The sequence below is a fragment of the Macrobrachium rosenbergii genome, chromosome 19 (genome assembly GCF_040412425.1).
Source record: "Macrobrachium rosenbergii isolate ZJJX-2024 chromosome 19, ASM4041242v1, whole genome shotgun sequence".
NCBI classification, from domain to species: Eukaryota; Metazoa; Arthropoda; class Malacostraca; order Decapoda; family Palaemonidae; genus Macrobrachium; species Macrobrachium rosenbergii.
Window position 1 is genome coordinate 10,729,959 of NC_089759.1, and position 19,198 is coordinate 10,749,156.

Genomic DNA, 19,198 nt, shown 5'->3' on the forward strand with positions numbered 1-19,198 from the left:
CCTTCCTCCTATCATGCGATCTCGTAACCCACGCCTCTCACCACCGGCTGTAACTCTTTGTAATAGCATTTTTTGGCAACAATTATTTTTTAGGTCAGTAAATGCTTTTCCTCATCTAAGACTACTTAACAACAGCCATGCCACTAATCGGCATGTGCATCCTTTTTTCACTGCATTCTCCTATAGGTAATATGCTGAGCAGCGTTTCTTTGAGTTAATGACCGCCCTAGGTCATCTTAAGAGTATGTACCCCCCCCCCACAGTGGACCAACACTATACTACCAAGGAACTTAATAAGCTCAGCCTAGTGATAATTCTATTTCTTCTGCTGCCAAACTTCGATGCTCTCTCCAGCCTTTGATTTCCGTAAACTCTACATACCACTTTTGCTTGATGTGAATCTGTTTATGTCTTTCAGATGCTTTTTTCTGTCCCTTTACTGCTGGGTCTGTAGGGTTTCTTTTGAGGAATAAGTATAATTAAATGAATTAAATGCAAACACGCACACGCACACACACACAATTTCAAGTTACTTAGGGAAGACGTGTAGGTGTGCTTGTACATACATACATACATACATACATACATACATACATACATATATATATATATACATATATATATATATATATATATATATATATATATATATATATATATATATATATATATAATTATATGTATATACAGTATATACACACACACACAAGCACTCCTCCACGTCTTCCCTAAGTGACTTGAAATTCTTATGTTGCTCCTTAGCTATTTTAAAGAGGAAAAATAGTTAGGGCTTCCAAACTCTACGAACTAAAAGTTCGGCCACAGTTATTTTCGGCAGCAAGAGTGAGGGTTAGTGACCCACGATGACATCTGTCCAGACGCGAAAAGAAACAATATCAAAACCGAATTCTTCAACAAACAAAATTTTAGAAGTACACAGCCGTTATTTTTTTTTTTCGAGATATATGGAATCTAAGACTTTTTTAGGTATAGAAAAAAATTCTATAGAATAAAAAAAAAGATCCTTCAGAGCCCCCCATAAACACCGTTCCCTTATCAAGATCCGGATCTGTCAAAATCTAATCATTTGTTGCAAGTCACGATGGCCACATTGGGTAACTTTTCTGTAAAAATCTGCATATTACGTTTTGCGTAATCCTGCAAAACAACGTAGAAAAAAACACAAAAATAGATACACAAACCAACGAACCAGACCAAAATCATCTTTCCCCCAACTACCAAACTCTCAAGGACATTGGAAAATTCCGAGGGAATGCCAGTGCGGTTTTAAATGTCATTTACCCTTAATCTGATTCTTTACTACAGTTTCATTCTGGTATTTTTAATCACTGAGAAAAGGTGCAGCGCGTAAACGGATTTTGATTCTCTAGTGTTTAATTTCGTTGCCAAGAAATCAGATTTTAATCTAGCAATGTAATGTCACTAAATCTTAGATTTTAGGCTACAGTCGAACTTACAGAAAATCCACTCTTCTTGTCCAAGGTTACGTAGTTTGTGGATTGTACTCTTATTCAAAGTGTATATATAAAACACTAGTTTTATAAATATTTTTCAATATGAAATTAAATACAAAATATTCCAAAAATCACTTATAACTACAAAATCACTATATGCAGGCCAAAGAATTTACGAAACTTATCAAACCTTTATGGACGGACGTTCCCAGACACCGTAACATTCAAACACATACAAAACTAAACATGCTTTCCAGGATATCATCAATTAATAAGACTTTCCTATGGGTTTCTAGCAAAACTTCAATGATAAACGAAGACGGTCCGAATATTCGGGTCCACGCAGCATTTACGAGGTATCAGCAAAGAAAAAATCTTGCCAGATCGAGGGTGAATCAGCGTCGTGCAGCTGAACAGAGAGCTGCAGATCGATGACGCAAGTGCTTCCTACAGTCGTATGAAGAATCCATAAGTCATGGCAGAAGCGTTACGAAGCCAACCTCCCAGAAATGAATCAAAATTTCATATTCTGTGGCAAAATGCGACCAAGTCAATGCCGCTCGTTGCCAAAGAAACAGTATCTAACACCGCTAAGTAACACTACAGGGTTGATGCAATTTATGAATGAAATGTACAACACAGATAATCATCATTCTTACATGTTGCGTAGTACACTGCTTAGTACACTGGCTATAGCAACCAAATATAAACACTAGCTATGCAAAGCTACTCAAAAGTAATTAATTTATACGAAATATTCCGTTATATAGGACGTCATTCAGGTCAACTGTGAATAAAATTCTGCAAGGAGAGACGGAGCGGGAGACAAATGAGTAATTTATGATGTTTTGACTTTGGTCACATGTATTCAGTGTCTAAATTTATTGAGGAATCAACATTCCATGCTGGAATTATCGGAATAATATGGCCGCTACGCCCCCTCCCCCGCAAAAAAATAACACGAAAAGCTACGAAAAAATAACAGCAATACCAATCACATTAATAAAAAAAATAAGTATATATTTACTGAAATTGTACAAAAACTTCATCAAACCTATCAGTGATAATAAAAAAGTATACAAAAATATAAAGGCAGCAGATGCAATAACAGTAATAACATCGATACTGACAACAAAATTCCAGAGAGTGGCTGCTACCACGCCTTTAAACATTAAACCCTTCAAACCTGTGATTTTCTTTCAGGATTAAAAAATCTTTGGTAACTTGAAAAGAAAAGCTATCTTTCAAAGACTCGATTGTTAAGTTCACACCAATAATCACCTGTAAAATAAAAAATAACAACTTTAGGCAACTCCCATCTCAACGTCACAATATTATAAACGAGCAGAAACCGGGCAATCACAGCATTGCAAACATGGACACACACCTTCGTCAAGTGTGTGATGGCAGCTTTTGTGCATGTGTACTGAATGTTTGTTTATGTGCCAATGACTACGTCTGTGCATGTGCATACCCGCCGAATTGGGAGGCCGAGCCCCAGCACCGCCCTGTTCACTTTCCCCACCCAACGATTGCAACTCACTTTTCCTCTTGGGCGAATCCCGCTTGAGCCTCTTTCCTCTTCCCCTCGGCATCTCCGTCACAGACACAGGTCTTCTTCTATTGTCCTTCCATCTCCCGTCCCTTTCCAGAGGCACAGTCGAACGCGGCGGTAATGAGAACGGTCACAATCTGATACCTTGACGGAGAAAACGACGGGGAAGGCGAGTGTGTTTACGTTCCAGACGGGGACAAGCACTGACAGACAGAGACAGAGGCAGCAGGAACACAGCAGCAGCAGCAGCAGCAGCAGTAGTAGCCAGTCGAAGCCAACCACGCACCGGCCCGAATCCAAACAGCTGGGCGCTGGGTGCATGTCGCCCTGAACTTGAGTCTCCCAAGAGTTGGCTGGTCGATAGCGATATGTGTTTGTGTGTGAGTGTGTTTGTTTGTGAGTCAGCCGCTGCTCTTCTAACCTGTTCGTTTCACGCTTTGTTTTCGCTCTCGCTTTCTAATTGGACTGTTTCCGTGCATATCCTTAGGCACGCAGGATACGGCAGAGAATGTCCTGCTTGTGCAATGCTGATAACCGTAGCTGTCACGTGATAATAGTGGCAGTCACAATATCATTATCCCTTTAAGGTATACAACGCTAATAATAAATAAATAACAGTTCGTATCTTTGCATAACTCGGGTATTTAAGCTACTGAAGGGAAAAGCCGGGGTAAGAGACATCGACAGAAAATGGCTGCAAACCGACATCATTTTAAATTCAAGTTAATCCCATTTTCCTTTGCAACAGAGTTCATTGCATCAATTTACATTTAACTCCGAGACATTGAATTAATTATCAACGATGACACACAATTATGTTTCGAGCACAAAAACCACGGAACTCAAGAAACGCACAATAATCATTAGTTCATTATACAATCATCCCGTGTTACTGTGCATGCGCAAATATACGCAGCATCGCACATAGGTTTTCAAAAAATGTTCAAATATGTACACATACAATGTAAATGTATTCTTATAACAGATAAAATATAGAACTCATATATTACTTGCATTGTGTCCTCTACCATGTAAAAGCGGAAGAGAACCGAAAAAAAAGAAAGAAAAAATAAGAGGATCGATAAGAACGCCACTTTTGTTATTGTCCCTTCTCGCTGGTCCCCCTCCCTTCACCTTGGAAATATCATGCGGTCGTCATTCACCGCTGGTGACAACGTTACGCTGTCATTCACTTGAAAAAATAATCGCCTAGTCCCTATCGAATTCTTTACCTTTATCGAGCGTTTTATTTGGAAGAGGAAAGGGGTCATACAAGACCCGTAGAAAATCAACTTAGTTCTCCTAGAGATTCTTTTCGACTCGGCTAACTCCTACTGTAACAGGTTCGTTTAAACTCCGCCTTCTGCTGTAACATGATCCTTTAAACTCAACTTCCTTCTTCTGTAACAGGCTCCCTTAAACTCGGCTGCCTTCTACCGTAATAGGCTCTCCTAAGCTACTGCTTTTGCTACAACAGATTAATAAAGAATCGCCTTGCCCTACGCCTTTCTACTGCAGCAACTTTTCCCTACTGTAACAGACACGTACGCACAGCTTTAAATTATTTCCACGCAAAATCATTCGTATTGATTCGAGTTATTTCGACTAAACTTCACACAGCGTCAACTAATAACTACATGAACTTGAAATCCATACAAGACGACCCGGTCCCGAGTTGCTAGTCGCGTCATGTGTACGCGAGAACCTCATTTCATTCTCAGTGTTGACGGTCCACCTTCACAATCTCCCGTATGCTGATGCTTGGGAGATGCAGCTGTTGCGAAAAACTGCCAGTAAAGGGATCTTGAAATATATTTACTTACAGCATATTAACAGAAAATGAAAATATATTAAATGGTAAACATGAGAATAGGGAATCATTACATGTAACAAAATTGAAAAATTTAACAAATTTGCTAATAGTGAGATAAAATAAACAACACACAATAAACGTAAGGATGACATATAGTCATCCGTTACAAACATTAAGAGGTAATTGGAAAGCGCTGGAGACTTTTTGTTACTAATAAACATGTATGTGTAAATATATATATATATATATATATATATATATATATATATATATATATATATATATATATGTGTGTGTGTGTGTGTGTGTGTGTGTGTGTAAACATATAGATACACAGATTGATAGATAGATAAGATAGATAAATAGATTGATAAATATGATTTACAAGAAGTACAACATCATATACTATTTGCTGTTAATTAAGCAAAACAAACTGTTGTAAACAATACAAGCTTTAAAAAAATATCAGCACACTAGTTTTATCTATCTCCTCTTGATTAAATATTTGTTTTTCCATCATACTCCATGACGTACATTACAAAGGTTAATGTTTTTAATGCTTCTTTTCATTATAAGTTTGTCATCTTCTCTGGATAAAAGAAGTCACTGAACATGTATCAACTACGCAATCAATCTCAGAACTGATAGAAATCAGGCTCAACTTTTAGAATAATTGGTTTCATAGGTGTTAATATTTTTTCATTGCTGACGTAATATTAACTGTTTCCACATCTATTAACAGTAACAATAATCAGATAATCAAAGTTACAGAAAGAACATTTGATGCAGTCAAAAATTCAAGGATTACATTATACATGCATACAATATGTGTGTACTATGAAAAAAAAATAGAGTGACGTTGCGCATATATTCACTAACTTGTGGAATATGGCCACACACTTCATGTATTTGTGGGCATATTTACATATGTCGCGTGTACGGTTACAGTCTCCATTGAGACTTGATTAGCCCACTGTAGACGGTAATAAAATTTCTTAGCCAGAATCCCCTTGGTCCCAGCTGTGACGCTGTTTTCCTTTTACTTTCATTTGTTCCCTCTGCTCTCCACCCCATTCCCCAGCTGTCCAACTTATCTATCAACTTATCTCTCTTTTCCTCTAATCAGGTCAATCCAGATTGTATTTCTGCGGTCTCTGTTCTCCTTTTGCGTTGTTCTGAATGCCTTTATGTATTTGCCCAATCAGAGAGTTCGTTTTAGATTATGGGAGCCTTGTGCTCGCACGGGCTCTTGCTCCTCGGCAGCCAGTGAGAAAATATCCAAAATTTCACATTATCTTCCTCAAACCCTATTACAGAAGGTTTAATTCTCGTTTTTCCAATTATCGAGTTGGTCAGTCCAGACGAAGACTACTGAAGACCTCTTCGTATATTTAGTCATCATTTCTTCAGTAATGTGGCTCTTTTCTAACTTGGCAGGCACACACTACCCACTGCCATTCTAGAATAGACAAATGCTGCTCATTTCCGCATTTCTGGTGACATTTCTCAAGGTTTCCGTCCCTCATTCAACATTTTATTCTTCTTCGACATCAGCCTCCTTTGATCGGCCTTATCGATTCTACTTGAAGTAACTCTGAGCTCCGCATCAAAGTAACTTCTCTCTCGATCGCTAACAAGTCTTCCACAGTAATTGACGATGTGGAAATTAATCCAATGGTATCAATTATCATTTTGGTTACTGAAAATGTTTCAAATTTGTCTTAGAGAGATCATGCTACTCAAGCGGTTATACCAGGTCACAGAAACTTTAGTGAACAGTAGAATGCGAAAAAAGTTTTCTTCATTCCGTAAATTAATCCTTCTGGCAATCTTAAATGCCTGGATAGTAACAATGCTTTCATAATTGGTTTTGGTTTTATTTTTCTTTCTACTTTTGCACAGGCTTGATTCAAAGGCAACACCTTCGCTTCAAAACTAAATGACAACCTTCTTTTCTCAAGCATTAGGGAAGTCTTGCTCATTTCTATGAGCGAACCATGCCGTAGTCAATTTCAAAAGCATGTCAGTGTCATGAAGTGGACAGCAATACCAAACTGGCTACCTTAATTGCACCTTCAATCTTTGGAGTTTCAGCTACAGGGAACCTGGTTACTCTGGCGCCATCCACTTGTCTCCCATTATGCAATTATAATTTGAAAAAATACTAATCCAAAAAAGATATTTTTCGTTACCACGAGCCTTTTTCCATTTTGGGGGCGGTTGTGCCAAAAGATACAACTTCCTGGTTTCTCAGCAAGTCTAGAGGGGTGAGATTCCTAGTCTTACTCCCTTTTTCTTGCCCAAGTAAACTGGTATTGATTTACAGCTGGACGGACTAACAGTCAGTAGGTCGGATGCGAGCGATAGACCTAGCAAAACTAAACAAGAGTTGTACCACTACACATCTGCAGGCAATCGGCGTTTTTACGACTGTTTATGACCGGGTAAAACGGATTCCTAATAGATTTTGAACAGTCTTTGTCTATATTCACAATATAATAAGATAATCTAAAAATTCAGGTTAAAAAGTTGTCAAATTAGGTCCCACAGAGAATGAAGTTCAGACAGTATGATAAACGCGCTCTCATAATTTCAAATTATTCAAAACCTGAGGTTGACTTTAAAAAAAAAAACAATGATTAGCGTGGTCACGGAGGACACGAAATCTACAAGGCAAAAATTGGGATGAGTCAAAGGCAGCTGAAGATGGATAACGTAGCCAAATCCCCTCTCTGGCCACAATCCATCACGTCCCTCATACACAAGAGAGAGAGAGAGAGAGAGAGAGAGAGAGAGAGAGAGAGAGAGAGAGAGAGAGAGAGAGAGAGAGAGAGAGAGGATCAAATCCTCATACACACATGAGAGAGAGAGAGAGAGAGAGAGAGAGAGAGAGAGAGGTCTAAAAAGGCACGTCAACACAGGAAGGCAGCAACACAAGCACATTCATAACACTGGGGCTTCGAGTCGTTCTGCCTCATCACGGGAATGGTTTCCCATATTCACATTTACAGGATGAGAGAGAGAGAGAGAGAGAGAGAGAGAGAGAGAGAGAGAGAGAGAGAGAGAGAGAGAGAGAGAAGGAAGAGATAGGAGCTGCGTTTCTTTTAAAATTCATTACTTCTGATATTTAGTCAGACTTCCTAGCTAGCTACTCTTGTTGTTCCGCTGGATTCTTCTTTTTCTACGGCTCTTAATTCTACCGACTGCCTGCTGTTAGTGTTCGCAATAAATCGGCAAATGTGCAGGTTAGGAGAGAATATTCCTGTTAATTAAGCCTAACCAACACGAGTCTGACGTGTTTCAAACAATACATCTTTAAGTGCTTCGGAACAACGGCCGCCTACACACATACAGACGCGATCACACGAACACGCGGTTGTCTTGTGTACAAGCGCCCACTCAATTCCGCCCCCCCCCCCACCAACACGCACAGAACCCCCAAAAATTGATTTCTCTCATGACCAACACATGGTACCACACGACCGTCGGGGGAAACCGTGAGGAAGAGAGAGACCAAGAAGAAGGGGACGTGCTGGAGGACCAGAGAAGGAGGAGAAGGAGGAGGAGGAGGAGGAGGAGAAGGAGGAAGGGCCAGAGCGTCGAGGGGACAAGGGAAGCGAATGGCGGTTCTACATGAAAGAGTCGCCGGATTAAGAGAGGAGGGCAAAAGCGTGGGACAGAGTTCATACTCACCACTAGGTTAGGAGGGGCCCCGCGATCATTTCATCGATTCGACTCCGCTTAATTAATCTCATCGCGTTGGTGCCGCTTAGCGTTAAATAAATCCCTTTGAGTTATTGGATCAGTAATTAGTACTGATACGCCGCAGGAAGGCAATTAACCAAATGCCAAATACGAAAAGCAGAATCTCATCTCAATGCCGGTCGAATTTTATTCGACATGGCCGCTACTCTGCAGGTCGCAAGGGCTTGGTGAATGGTCGTCTGGAAATCGAGAAGAACGCTCGACATGAAACTCCCAAAAGGCACGCCGACGGATGTGGCAAAACACGACGGTACTGTCAACGCTGGCAACTGCTATCGATTCCTCTGATCTGCAAAATGGCTAATAAAGACGGGGGAAAAGTGGGAAAGAGGAAGAAGCAACTGGAGGAAAAGAACGAGAGAAACTTTGATGTTACGGATCCCTAATAACGACCTTAGGGTTGACCGCAAAGAGAGAGAGAGAGAGAGAGAGAGAGAGAGAGAGAGAGAGAGAGAGAGAGAGAGAGAGAGAGATTACCAACATCAATCACGGTTGGAACTCAGGTTTCCTTTGGAGTATCAGTTCATTTGCTCAATATTTGGTTAACAAAATAACAAAATCTTTAAGGGAAGAAATATCAGTAACAATTATTGCTATCGGCGAGGGCAATCAAGTAAAGAGTTTCGATTTTATCGGAAAAATCATAATTAAGCCGCGTCCAACATGACCCTAAATAAGCTGAAGGGTCACGTTCGCAAATCCGATCTGGCACTGAATCATTATTATAACCCTATTTCATTGACAGATAAATATAGCAAAGCATCCTTCTCGTTCACCAGCGCCATCATTCGCTATACCAATATAACCTACAATCGGACGCAATTTCAGCCCCGGCCAATTGCCATATTTTCCCCTTTGATTTCATTTGGGAGTCGTCATCCCCGTCGTCGCCGACATTATCATTACAAAGAACCAGACATCGATGCAGCACATGCTGTCATTTGTCCCCCCTTTTTAATACTGTAATGCATAATTAACATACGGAGCAACTGCATTAATGAAAGGCCAATTGTACTAGTAATTACTTAATGATTTAACAACCCGCTTCTGTTGAAGGACGGCATAAAAAATATATATATACAGAGAGAGCTCATCCCGTCGTAATGACTTTCCCACCGCCGGGTTCACGCCCCTTATCCCCCCTAACCCCCAACCAACCCCGTCAGGAAAGGCTCACGTTCCACTTTCACCGACTCCTTTCCTTTATCCTGAAGTAAAAACATCCTCGTCCAAGTGATTTCGGTCTCCACGAACATGGGAAGGGAAAGGGCTTATTGTAAGGTATGAATGTTGCAAGAACACGGGAAGAGAAGGTAGAGGGACGGAAGCTGCAAGAACACGGGAAGAGAAGGTAGAGGGACGGAAGCTGCAAGAACACGGGAAGAGAAGGTAGACGGACGGAAGCCGCAAGAACACGGGAAGAGAAAGTAGACGGACGGAAGCTGCAAGAACACGGGAAGAGAAACAGAGGAACGGAAGCTGCAAGAACACGGGAAGAGAAGGCAGAGGGACGGAAGCTGCAAGAACACGGGAAGAGAAGGTAGAGGGACGGAAGCTGCAAGAACACGGGAAGAGAAGCTAGAGGGACGGAAGCTGCAAGAACACGGAAAGAGAAGGTAGAGGGACGGAAGCTGCAAGAACACGGGAAGAGAAGGTAGAGGGACGGAAGCTGCAAGAACACGGGAAGAGAAGCTAGAGGGACGGAAGCTGCAAGAACACGGAAAGAGAAGGTAGAGGGACGGAAGCTGCAAGAACACGGAAAGAGAAGGTAGAGGGACGGAAGCTGCAAGAACACGAAGGTAAAGGGACGGAAGCTGCAAGAACAAGGGAAGAGAAGGCAGAGGGACGGAAGCTGCACGAACACGGGAAGAGAAGGCAGAGGGACGGAAGCTGTAAGAACACGGGAAGAGAAGGCAGAGGGACGGAAGCTGTAAGAACACGGGAAGAGAAGGCAGAGGGACGGAAGCTGTAAGAACACGGGAAGAGAAGGCAGAGGGACGGAAGCTGTAAGAACACGGGAAGAGAAGGCAGAGGGACGGAAGCTGTAAGAACACGGGAAGAGAAGGCAGAGGGACGGAAGCTGTAAGAACACGGGAAGAGAAGGCAGAGGGACGGAAGCTGTAAGAACACGGGAAGAGAAGGCAGAGGGACGGAAGCTGTAAGAACACAGGAAGAGAAGGCAGATGGACGGAAGCTGCAAGAACACGGGAAGAGAAGGTAGAGGGACAGAAGCTGCAAGAACACAGGAAGAGAAGACAGAGGGACGGAAGCTGTAAGAACACGGGAAGAGTAGGCAGAGGGACGGAAGCTGTAAGAACACGGGAAGAGAAGGCAGAGGGACGGAAGCTGTAAGAACACGGGAAGAGAAGGCAGAGGGACGGAAGCTGTAAGAACACGGGAAGAGAAGCAGAGGGACGGAAGCTGCAAGGACACGGGAAGAGAAGGTAGACGGACGGAAGCTGCAAGAATACGGGAAGAAAAGGCAGAGGGACGGAAGCTGTAAGAACACGGGAAGAGAAGGCAGAGGGACGGAAGCTGCAAGAATACGGGAAGAAAAGGCAGAGGAACGGAAGCTGTAAGAACACGGGAAGAGAAGGCAGAGGGACGGAAGCTGTAAGAACATGGGAAGAGAAGGCAGAGGGACGGAAGCTGTAAGAACACGGGAAGAGAAGGCAGAGGGACGGAAGCTGTAAGAACACGGGAAGAGAAGCAGAGGGACAGAAGCTGCAAGGACACGGGATGATTCTGGGGAAAAGTGTTATGAGATTTCGACTAGTTTTTCGGATTTAGCCTTCTTACTTTAGGTCACTTTTATTTTTTATTTTTTTTCCCAAAAATTTTAAACTCATCTTCCCAGAAATTTCTCGTATTAGCTAACAAGTGTAAGTAGATCAGTACTGAATAAAAGATCTTTGCTTAATAATGGATCTGATGCAAATTAGATGCTATGAGTAACTTAATCATCAATATCAACACGAAAATAATAATGTTTACAACATCAAAAACGTCAATAACAATGCCTCTACTCTATGACAACGTAAAATTCCACAGAAATGCTCTTCATTCGTTCGAAATGAGACAAGCTAATAAAGACTTTCCTTCTCAAACTATTTCTTTGCACTTTTTTCAAAACTTCTGACAAATAAAAATAAAAGCTGAATTTAACAGATGAATAACGAACTAACAATACAATTACACAATCTTCAGAGGGGCATTAATAACATTGGACATATTTTGCTAATGAATCAAATATACAAACAGAAATGAATAGTTACTTTACGACTACAGACTATTTCTAAACTGTCATTCAAGTATTCCAGAAAAAAATCTACGACTTTGCTAATAAAGGAATGAAAATCGGGGCGAAAAATACAGCAAAATAATCCGAAATATATATTCTTGTGGAAACGAGAGAGAGAGAGAGAGAGAGAGAGAGAGAGAGAGAGAGAGATATTATACTTAGTTATGGCCACATGCATTTTAAAATGACAATATAAAGTAAGATGCTACAAACTCCCTATCTATATTATTATCATCATCGAATCTCAGATGACAAAACCACATATTAAATTTTTCCTCGTCTCTAGATCTGTACCGTGAAAAAGCTCGGTTAAAGATACATTCATACGGTTCTCCCGTTCATTAACTGTAATTCCAACAATTCTGCTCGAAATGTTCTGAGCCCCATTGTATCGGCAACGAAGTTCGAACCAAAACACTCATACAGACAACTTCCGAACTTCCCTAAGGGGCGGTATTATGAAACCATTCTTCAACTTCCACGAGGCGTACAAAAGAGGAAAGCTCTCTCTCTCTCTCTCTCTCTCTCTCTCTCTCTCTCTCTCTCTCTCTCTCTCTTCAATATAGATAGTGAATCATCTGCCTTGTCCTGACTTCTGGCTGGCAACCTGACTCGCCAATGTCTGCATGTGGGTTGATACAGACGTGCTCCCCGCAAGGAGACTGAGAACAACTTCCACATACAAACAACCCTTGCGTTTCTTCGGCCTGAATGACGCTTCTCTTTCCCCCTCAGCGTATTCTCGTCATTAAAATGTTCAACAGCACTCACACGATTTTCTCCACTCAATCTGCTCACTTTAGAGCTGTACAAGCACTCTCGTTCTTCAGAGGTATAATCCACTCGTTAAATCAGACATTATTATTATCATTATTATTTTAATCAAATCTCATTATAAAACATCAAATTATTATAACGGTTTTCACTGAACCGTCTGATTTCCGTCTTCCTTTCACACACTTTTTCCAGCACTTTTAATCAAGGATTACACAATTATATGAAGTACTGACCGTTGAAGACCAATAACAGACGTGAGTGGGTACCACGAAAAACGTCAGAATTTTACAATTCGTTTGTTTCTGCTTGATATGATACTGGTTTCTCCAGGCTGAATTTCGTGGCTTGCACTGGTCAGAGTGCGAGTTTTAACCTAATTTCCGAACTTTTTTGTCGACGAATTCTTTTGTTTATGATTTGTATAATTCGAACAATGCCCGTCAGTCTGTGAAATAATTCTGCAAAACAAGAAAGCAGCTAGCATTATCTCTCTCTCTCTCTCTCTCTCTGTATAAATCTCTCACAGCAGGAACCCGCATCTCAAGAAGTAATGTCACCGGTTGAGAGTTCTGGCATCTCCAATTTCCTTTCGAGCCAAAAGCTCCCGAAGAGGAAGTCTTCGGAGCACCACCCCTTTTTGTTTTCTTCGACAATATTATCGCCATATTTCTTTACCACCACCTAAACTTTTTTTTTTTATCAGAAAAATCTCACTCTTTCAAAGCCTGCCAAAACGGAATTGCAATCGTTTCTCTGAGATAAGAAAATATCTTAAAAGTCAATGGCTGCTCCCGGGTCGAAAGCGATCAAATTTATTCAGTTCTGAATGAGAGTAAAGTTATGTACTAAACAAACAAAATAAACACGAATTTGGGTAATCGGTCAGTATACATGTACGTGTTTTGTCTCTATGTAGATTCGCAAATCAGATCAAGAAACAAATTTACGTAGGAATTTAAAACAAAAAATTTAATAAACATAGGAATTTAAAACAAAAAATTTAATAAACATATCCTGTGAACGACGAATTAAGCTACAGTTAATTAAAGTCTTTGACGGCGTTTCCTGGTTGTTTGGTAAAGTCTTCAGGTGGCAATAAAACAGGCGTTAAGAGGCAATAAAGTAATTAATTGGTTGTGAATGAATGATCCTTTAAGGGTCAACAAGATATATTTTCAGGTCGCAATCAACCTTGTTTGCCACTGAGAAAATTAACGGTTCCGTAGGATTTTACGCACGACCCCGCGCGTTATTATTATTATTATTATTATTATTATTATTATTATTATTATTATTATTATTATTATTATTATTATTATTCAAAAGATGAACCCTATTCATATGGAGCAAGCCCATAGGGGCCTATGACTTGAAATTCAAGCTTCCAAAGAATATGGTGTTCATTAGGAAGTAAGAGGAAGTAAAGGGAAATACAGAAAAAGGAGGTCTTACACGACACGAAGGTCTTTATCTGGTAATGGCTGCAACAAAAAACAAAGACACATACAATTTTTTAAAAACTGAAAATAACCTTAAATGTTACGTCAAAACATGGGAATTTTATTCTTCTACATATATGTCATTCATCCTTTTCATGTTTTTGTAGATGAAGAAGCCAAAGGTACAAGCAACCCTAATGCTCTTACAGAGGCCAGACACGAATAATAAGAGAGATGGAATTGGGTAGAACTGTCCCTTGGAGAAAGGTCATAACCAAGGAAAACAGACCCAGGAAGAGAGTTCAAAAGCGTGTCAACGAGGGAGGGGAGATTGTAATAAGAAATCACACCAAACATTCTTTTTTTTGGGGGGGGGGTTATTCAATGACGATTCTTTTTAATTCACTAACTGCTCCCCATAAATAGTTAACATTCAATGAAAATTGTTTTTAATTCACTAACTGCTCCCCATAAATAGTTAACACAGTTAATAAATGAACAATGATAGTCAAAATTCCAGCAAAATTAACAATGCTCAACAAATAAACCAGCAAAAACTTTTGTAAATATTACCGTTGGCTTTTCAACAGCCATACGGAGGACATAGGAGCTAAATTTACTACAACTCAAGTTTTCCTTTTATACTAAGAGTATCTGAACTCAAATAGAGTTCCAAAATTAATGAAACTAACACACTGGGACACTTATTTACCCATAGTGCTTGATATTCCTCAACATCCTAGGAGAAAAAAAATCCTCTGAGTGTAAAGCCAAACGAGGTTTTGTTGCTACAAAGGTCGCTTCACGTGAAACGTTCATCAGTAACAGCATTAAGTGGGTATGCCAGTGCACAAGATAAGTCAGCCTTGCAAAGAAGCATCAAGTAGCAGTGTCACTAATGTTACTTACAGCCTCTTAAACTATACTGAAAGACCTACCTAAGTAAGGCCTTGCGCGTGCATGTGTGAACACATACACAAATATATATACACATGCACAATTCTATATATATATATATATATATATATATATATATATATATATATATATATATATATATATATACATATATATATATATATATATATATATATACATACTGTATACTATATATATATATATGTGATAGTGCCGATGATCGCTTGACTTCTCGATTTCACGTGGTCTTCATTCCGGATCTAAGGCTTGTAGTAATAAGCGTAACAAAGATGGTGCGTAGAAAACGAAATGTGAAGAAGTCACTATAGGTATGACGAGCACACACACACACACACACACACACATATATATATATATATATATATATATATACATACACACAAATAAATATAAATATATTTACAGATATATATATTATATATAATATATATATATGTGTGTGTGTATTTCACTAGTTCCCTACTGTTTATATTCCCGACTAATCAGAATGATAGTAATCGTACAACTACTATTTTTTTTTTCGCTGAAATAAATATTCCTGTCAATGACGCGAAATGCAGTACGTTTGATTTCGCGTTTTATACGGTTAACGCTATTCATATTACTGTCAAATACCTTATATGACCCAATCATGAATTAGGATAAAACAATTCCCGAAGAAACAAACAAACAATTCCTGAAGAAAGAACCAGTTACCTCATACAAGAGTGATATGACTCAAAACAAAACAGAGATAATATAAGATTCCACAGCTCGAGAAAAAGAAACCAAACATTCTCAAAATTACAATACAACCAACTGTGTAGAAAACATGAATGAATATTTACAAACAGAGGGCAGTGGTTTTTTATTAAAGTAGCAACTGTTGATCTCATGGCAGTAAATGGGAGATACTATTCTCATCGGGTGGTACAGAGTCGCATGTTGGAAATGGCGAATCTCCATCAGCTCAACTGAGCAGTTTCCAAGGCAACACTGATGGAAAAACACACTAAAACAGATGCTACAAGAGGAAGGGGAATTGAGGAGTCAGACACCGAGGAAAACATTAAGTTTTGCAATGTCTCTTCACCTAGATGCAAAGAGGCGTTAAAAACGATTTACGGGTTGAGAAACCAAGGAATGATATTCTAGATTGAAAGTTGTCACTGGTAAAAGAGTAAAAACAATGATTCTTCACATAAATGCAAAGAGGCTTTAAAAACGATTTAGGGGTAAAACAGTAAAAACAAAGTAATGGAACAAATTCATCTTACACTGTTTCCCACAGCAAGATCGGTAAAAATACTTACAAAAAATAAGAAATGTACATCTAAAGGACAATAGAAGTATCGATGAATATATATTATATTACTAAAATCAAAATACAACAAAGATAACGCAAAGAAAGAACTTTTGATAAGCTCCCCTGAGAACTGAAAAGATATGGAAACTTGGAGACTTTCAATAAAAAGTCATAAAGAAAGAAAGAGGCATTCATGGAAACTGTAAGCTTTAACTGACAAATGAAAAAGACCTCGCCTGACGGACTAAGAGAGGGTCGACTCACAGTATTCTAAAAAAAAAAAAAAAAAAAAAAATTTATTCTACAATTTTACTGTGAAATCCTCATCATTCATGTCAGGGTTTGATTCGAATTTCCAAAAATTTAATCAGGCGGCTGCCTGCGTTTGGCTGACCTTCTCAGACATTATTACACAGACATTCATATGTGATTTTCTTTTATACCATCGTCATGTTAACAACGTCCAGGAAAAAGGGAGCTCACAGATGGCCTTCCAAAACATTCCTCATAAAAATTCCTCCCAAAATTTACACACGAAAGGTATATTTCCATCCTTCCCTTTATATATTTAGTGACGCAAACACACAGCATCAAACAAGTCCAGAATGGTTACGTACACAACATAAGTACCTTTACGTTCCCTTCAATACATCTCCAATCGCAGTGCACAAGAAATATCCTTGAACAGTGAAGAGTAGCAAAACAAATAGGCTTAATTCTGAACGCAAACCACCAAAAATAAATAAAATAAATATGAAATGAATAAGCGTATAAACTAGGCTTGAAAGAATCCATTATTTACAGCTGTCACTGGCAACCTACCTCAGATACTACACTACAGCAACACAACAATCATCCAAATCCTGCTACTCCATCTGGTTACGAAAATAAGAAACAAGCTTAACGTTCTGAGCTGCGGAATCAGAATTAGCAGTCTGGAATGGAGTCTGCCACCGGAAAGAATACCGGATAAACAGGCAAGGATATTTGATAAACAGGCAAGGATATTTGATAAACAGGCACAAGAATAGGTACACACGATGAACATGCCAGTACATTTGATGAACCGGCAAAAATACTTGATAAACGGCAAACACACTTGATAAATGTAATGATTGCACTGACGGCTTACACTCTGCTTCCTATGTTTGGAGAAGCTCTCCGCTGAAAACCTTGGAACCCGAAAAGAGAATGGAAGAAAAGATTCTTTCTCACATTCAGGATTCGAACCCACCGAGATTAAACCAAAAAAGTGACCAGCAAACTCTCTAAGCTTTACAAGTTTTCAGGGAAAGAAAGAAAGAGGAGCAAAAACAGACAATAAAGAAAACGTACCACCGCCAGACTCCGAGAATGCGTTGCGAGTGACCATCGCAACAGGGACGGTTCGTGGAATAAATATTCAGAATGCCTGTGAAACGGGAGGAAAGGGCTGCTATTGCTACCCCAGCAGGCGGAAATGGCGAGATTTCTGGAAGATTTCTCGAGCTATTTGGGAGATTCGTAGGATGGAAAAACAGCAACATTTTTAATGTAGTAAAATCAAATTACATAAAAGTAACAATACGAATACAAAGACTATGTCAATTTTAAAATACATTTATTCGATTTCTAAATTCATTTTGCGATAAGTGTCTCGCTGTCTGCCTCGCATGCTGTAACATGAGTCCAAGTGATAATATGAAAGCTCGCATATATCAAAGTTTCATTTTGCTCATATTTCATCTTTCCCGGGAGGATTTTGGAGCTTCACGCCCCTTGAACGAAACGTATGCAACAGCGCACGCGCGGCGTGCTCTCTCTCTCTCTCTCTCTCTCTCTCTCTCTCTCTCTCTCTCTCTCTCTCTCACACACACACAAACATATGTAGAAGCTCTTATACTGAGGAGAAATCAAAGACGTTAAAGAAGAGAAAGTGATTTTTTAGGTTTCACTATCAGAAAGTGTTCACATTAATAAATTTTAAAAATTTCAAAACTAGCAAAGATCATTATCCAGGATATTTGTATCGAGTTCTCTTAATCTGTGCTTCCTTACAGGGTTGAGAGAGAGAGAGAGAGAGAGAGAGAGAGAGAGAGAGAGAGAGAGAGAGAGAGAGAGAGAGAGACTTCAACCAAATAAGTTCATACACACACACATATATATATGTGTGTGTGTATAAACATCAAATATTTATCAATATAACATTTCACTGTTGTCTGATAAGTAATAGTTTTGTTAATCGTTATGTTATTAACTATACATACACAGTTTAATTTTTTTGTATGTACTACTACATAACTTACAGTTCTAAGGTTTTCCTTTTTTGTGTACATACGGTGATTCTATGCTGTGAAACGCGGCCATGAACACTCGTGACCTTCCCGTCCATTTACTGAGAATGCACGTTCTTTTACGAATAATAATAATAATAATAATAATAATAATAATAATAATAATAATAATAATAATAATAATAAAAATACCGCATCGCAATTCTGAGAAGTCATTTGCCCCTAGTGTGTGGACTGTGTGTAAACATTTCAAACTTTTCTTAATTTTCTCGTACCTTAGTAAAATGGTCTGGTACATATCGTTCTGTTCATTCTTCTGGAATGTTATCCACACGTACTACCGCATATACTGTAGGGTGTACATATACACATATATGTCTACATTATATATAATATATATATACACTATATATATGTGTGTATATATACAATGAACACATGAGCAAGTGTGTGTGTGTGTGTGTGTGTGTGTGTGTGTATAAGACAGATAGACAGATGAGGGTATGCGCCGCCATGCACGTGGATTTATGTATATATGTTTAAATTCTTCCTTTTCTCATTCCCGGCAGACTAAGC

The 19,198-nt window shown here is 39.3% G+C and overlaps 1 protein-coding gene across 6 annotated transcripts in view; it reads right to left on the bottom strand.

Moving 5' to 3' along the window:
- The window catches only part of Lrrk (Leucine-rich repeat kinase), a 660,345-nt gene that overhangs the window by 280,208 nt on the left and 360,939 nt on the right, over positions 1-19,198 (bottom strand). The window contains exon 1 of one of the 6 annotated variants that reach the window (XM_067121016.1): positions 3,019-3,187. The exons of the other annotated variants lie outside the window; for them this stretch is intronic. Coding sequence (XP_066977117.1) covers positions 3,019-3,070 — 52 coding nt within the window. The 5' untranslated portion in view covers positions 3,071-3,187. Of the gene's footprint in view, positions 1-3,018; positions 3,188-19,198 lie in introns of those variants that run through there. 6 annotated transcript variants of the gene reach the window in all.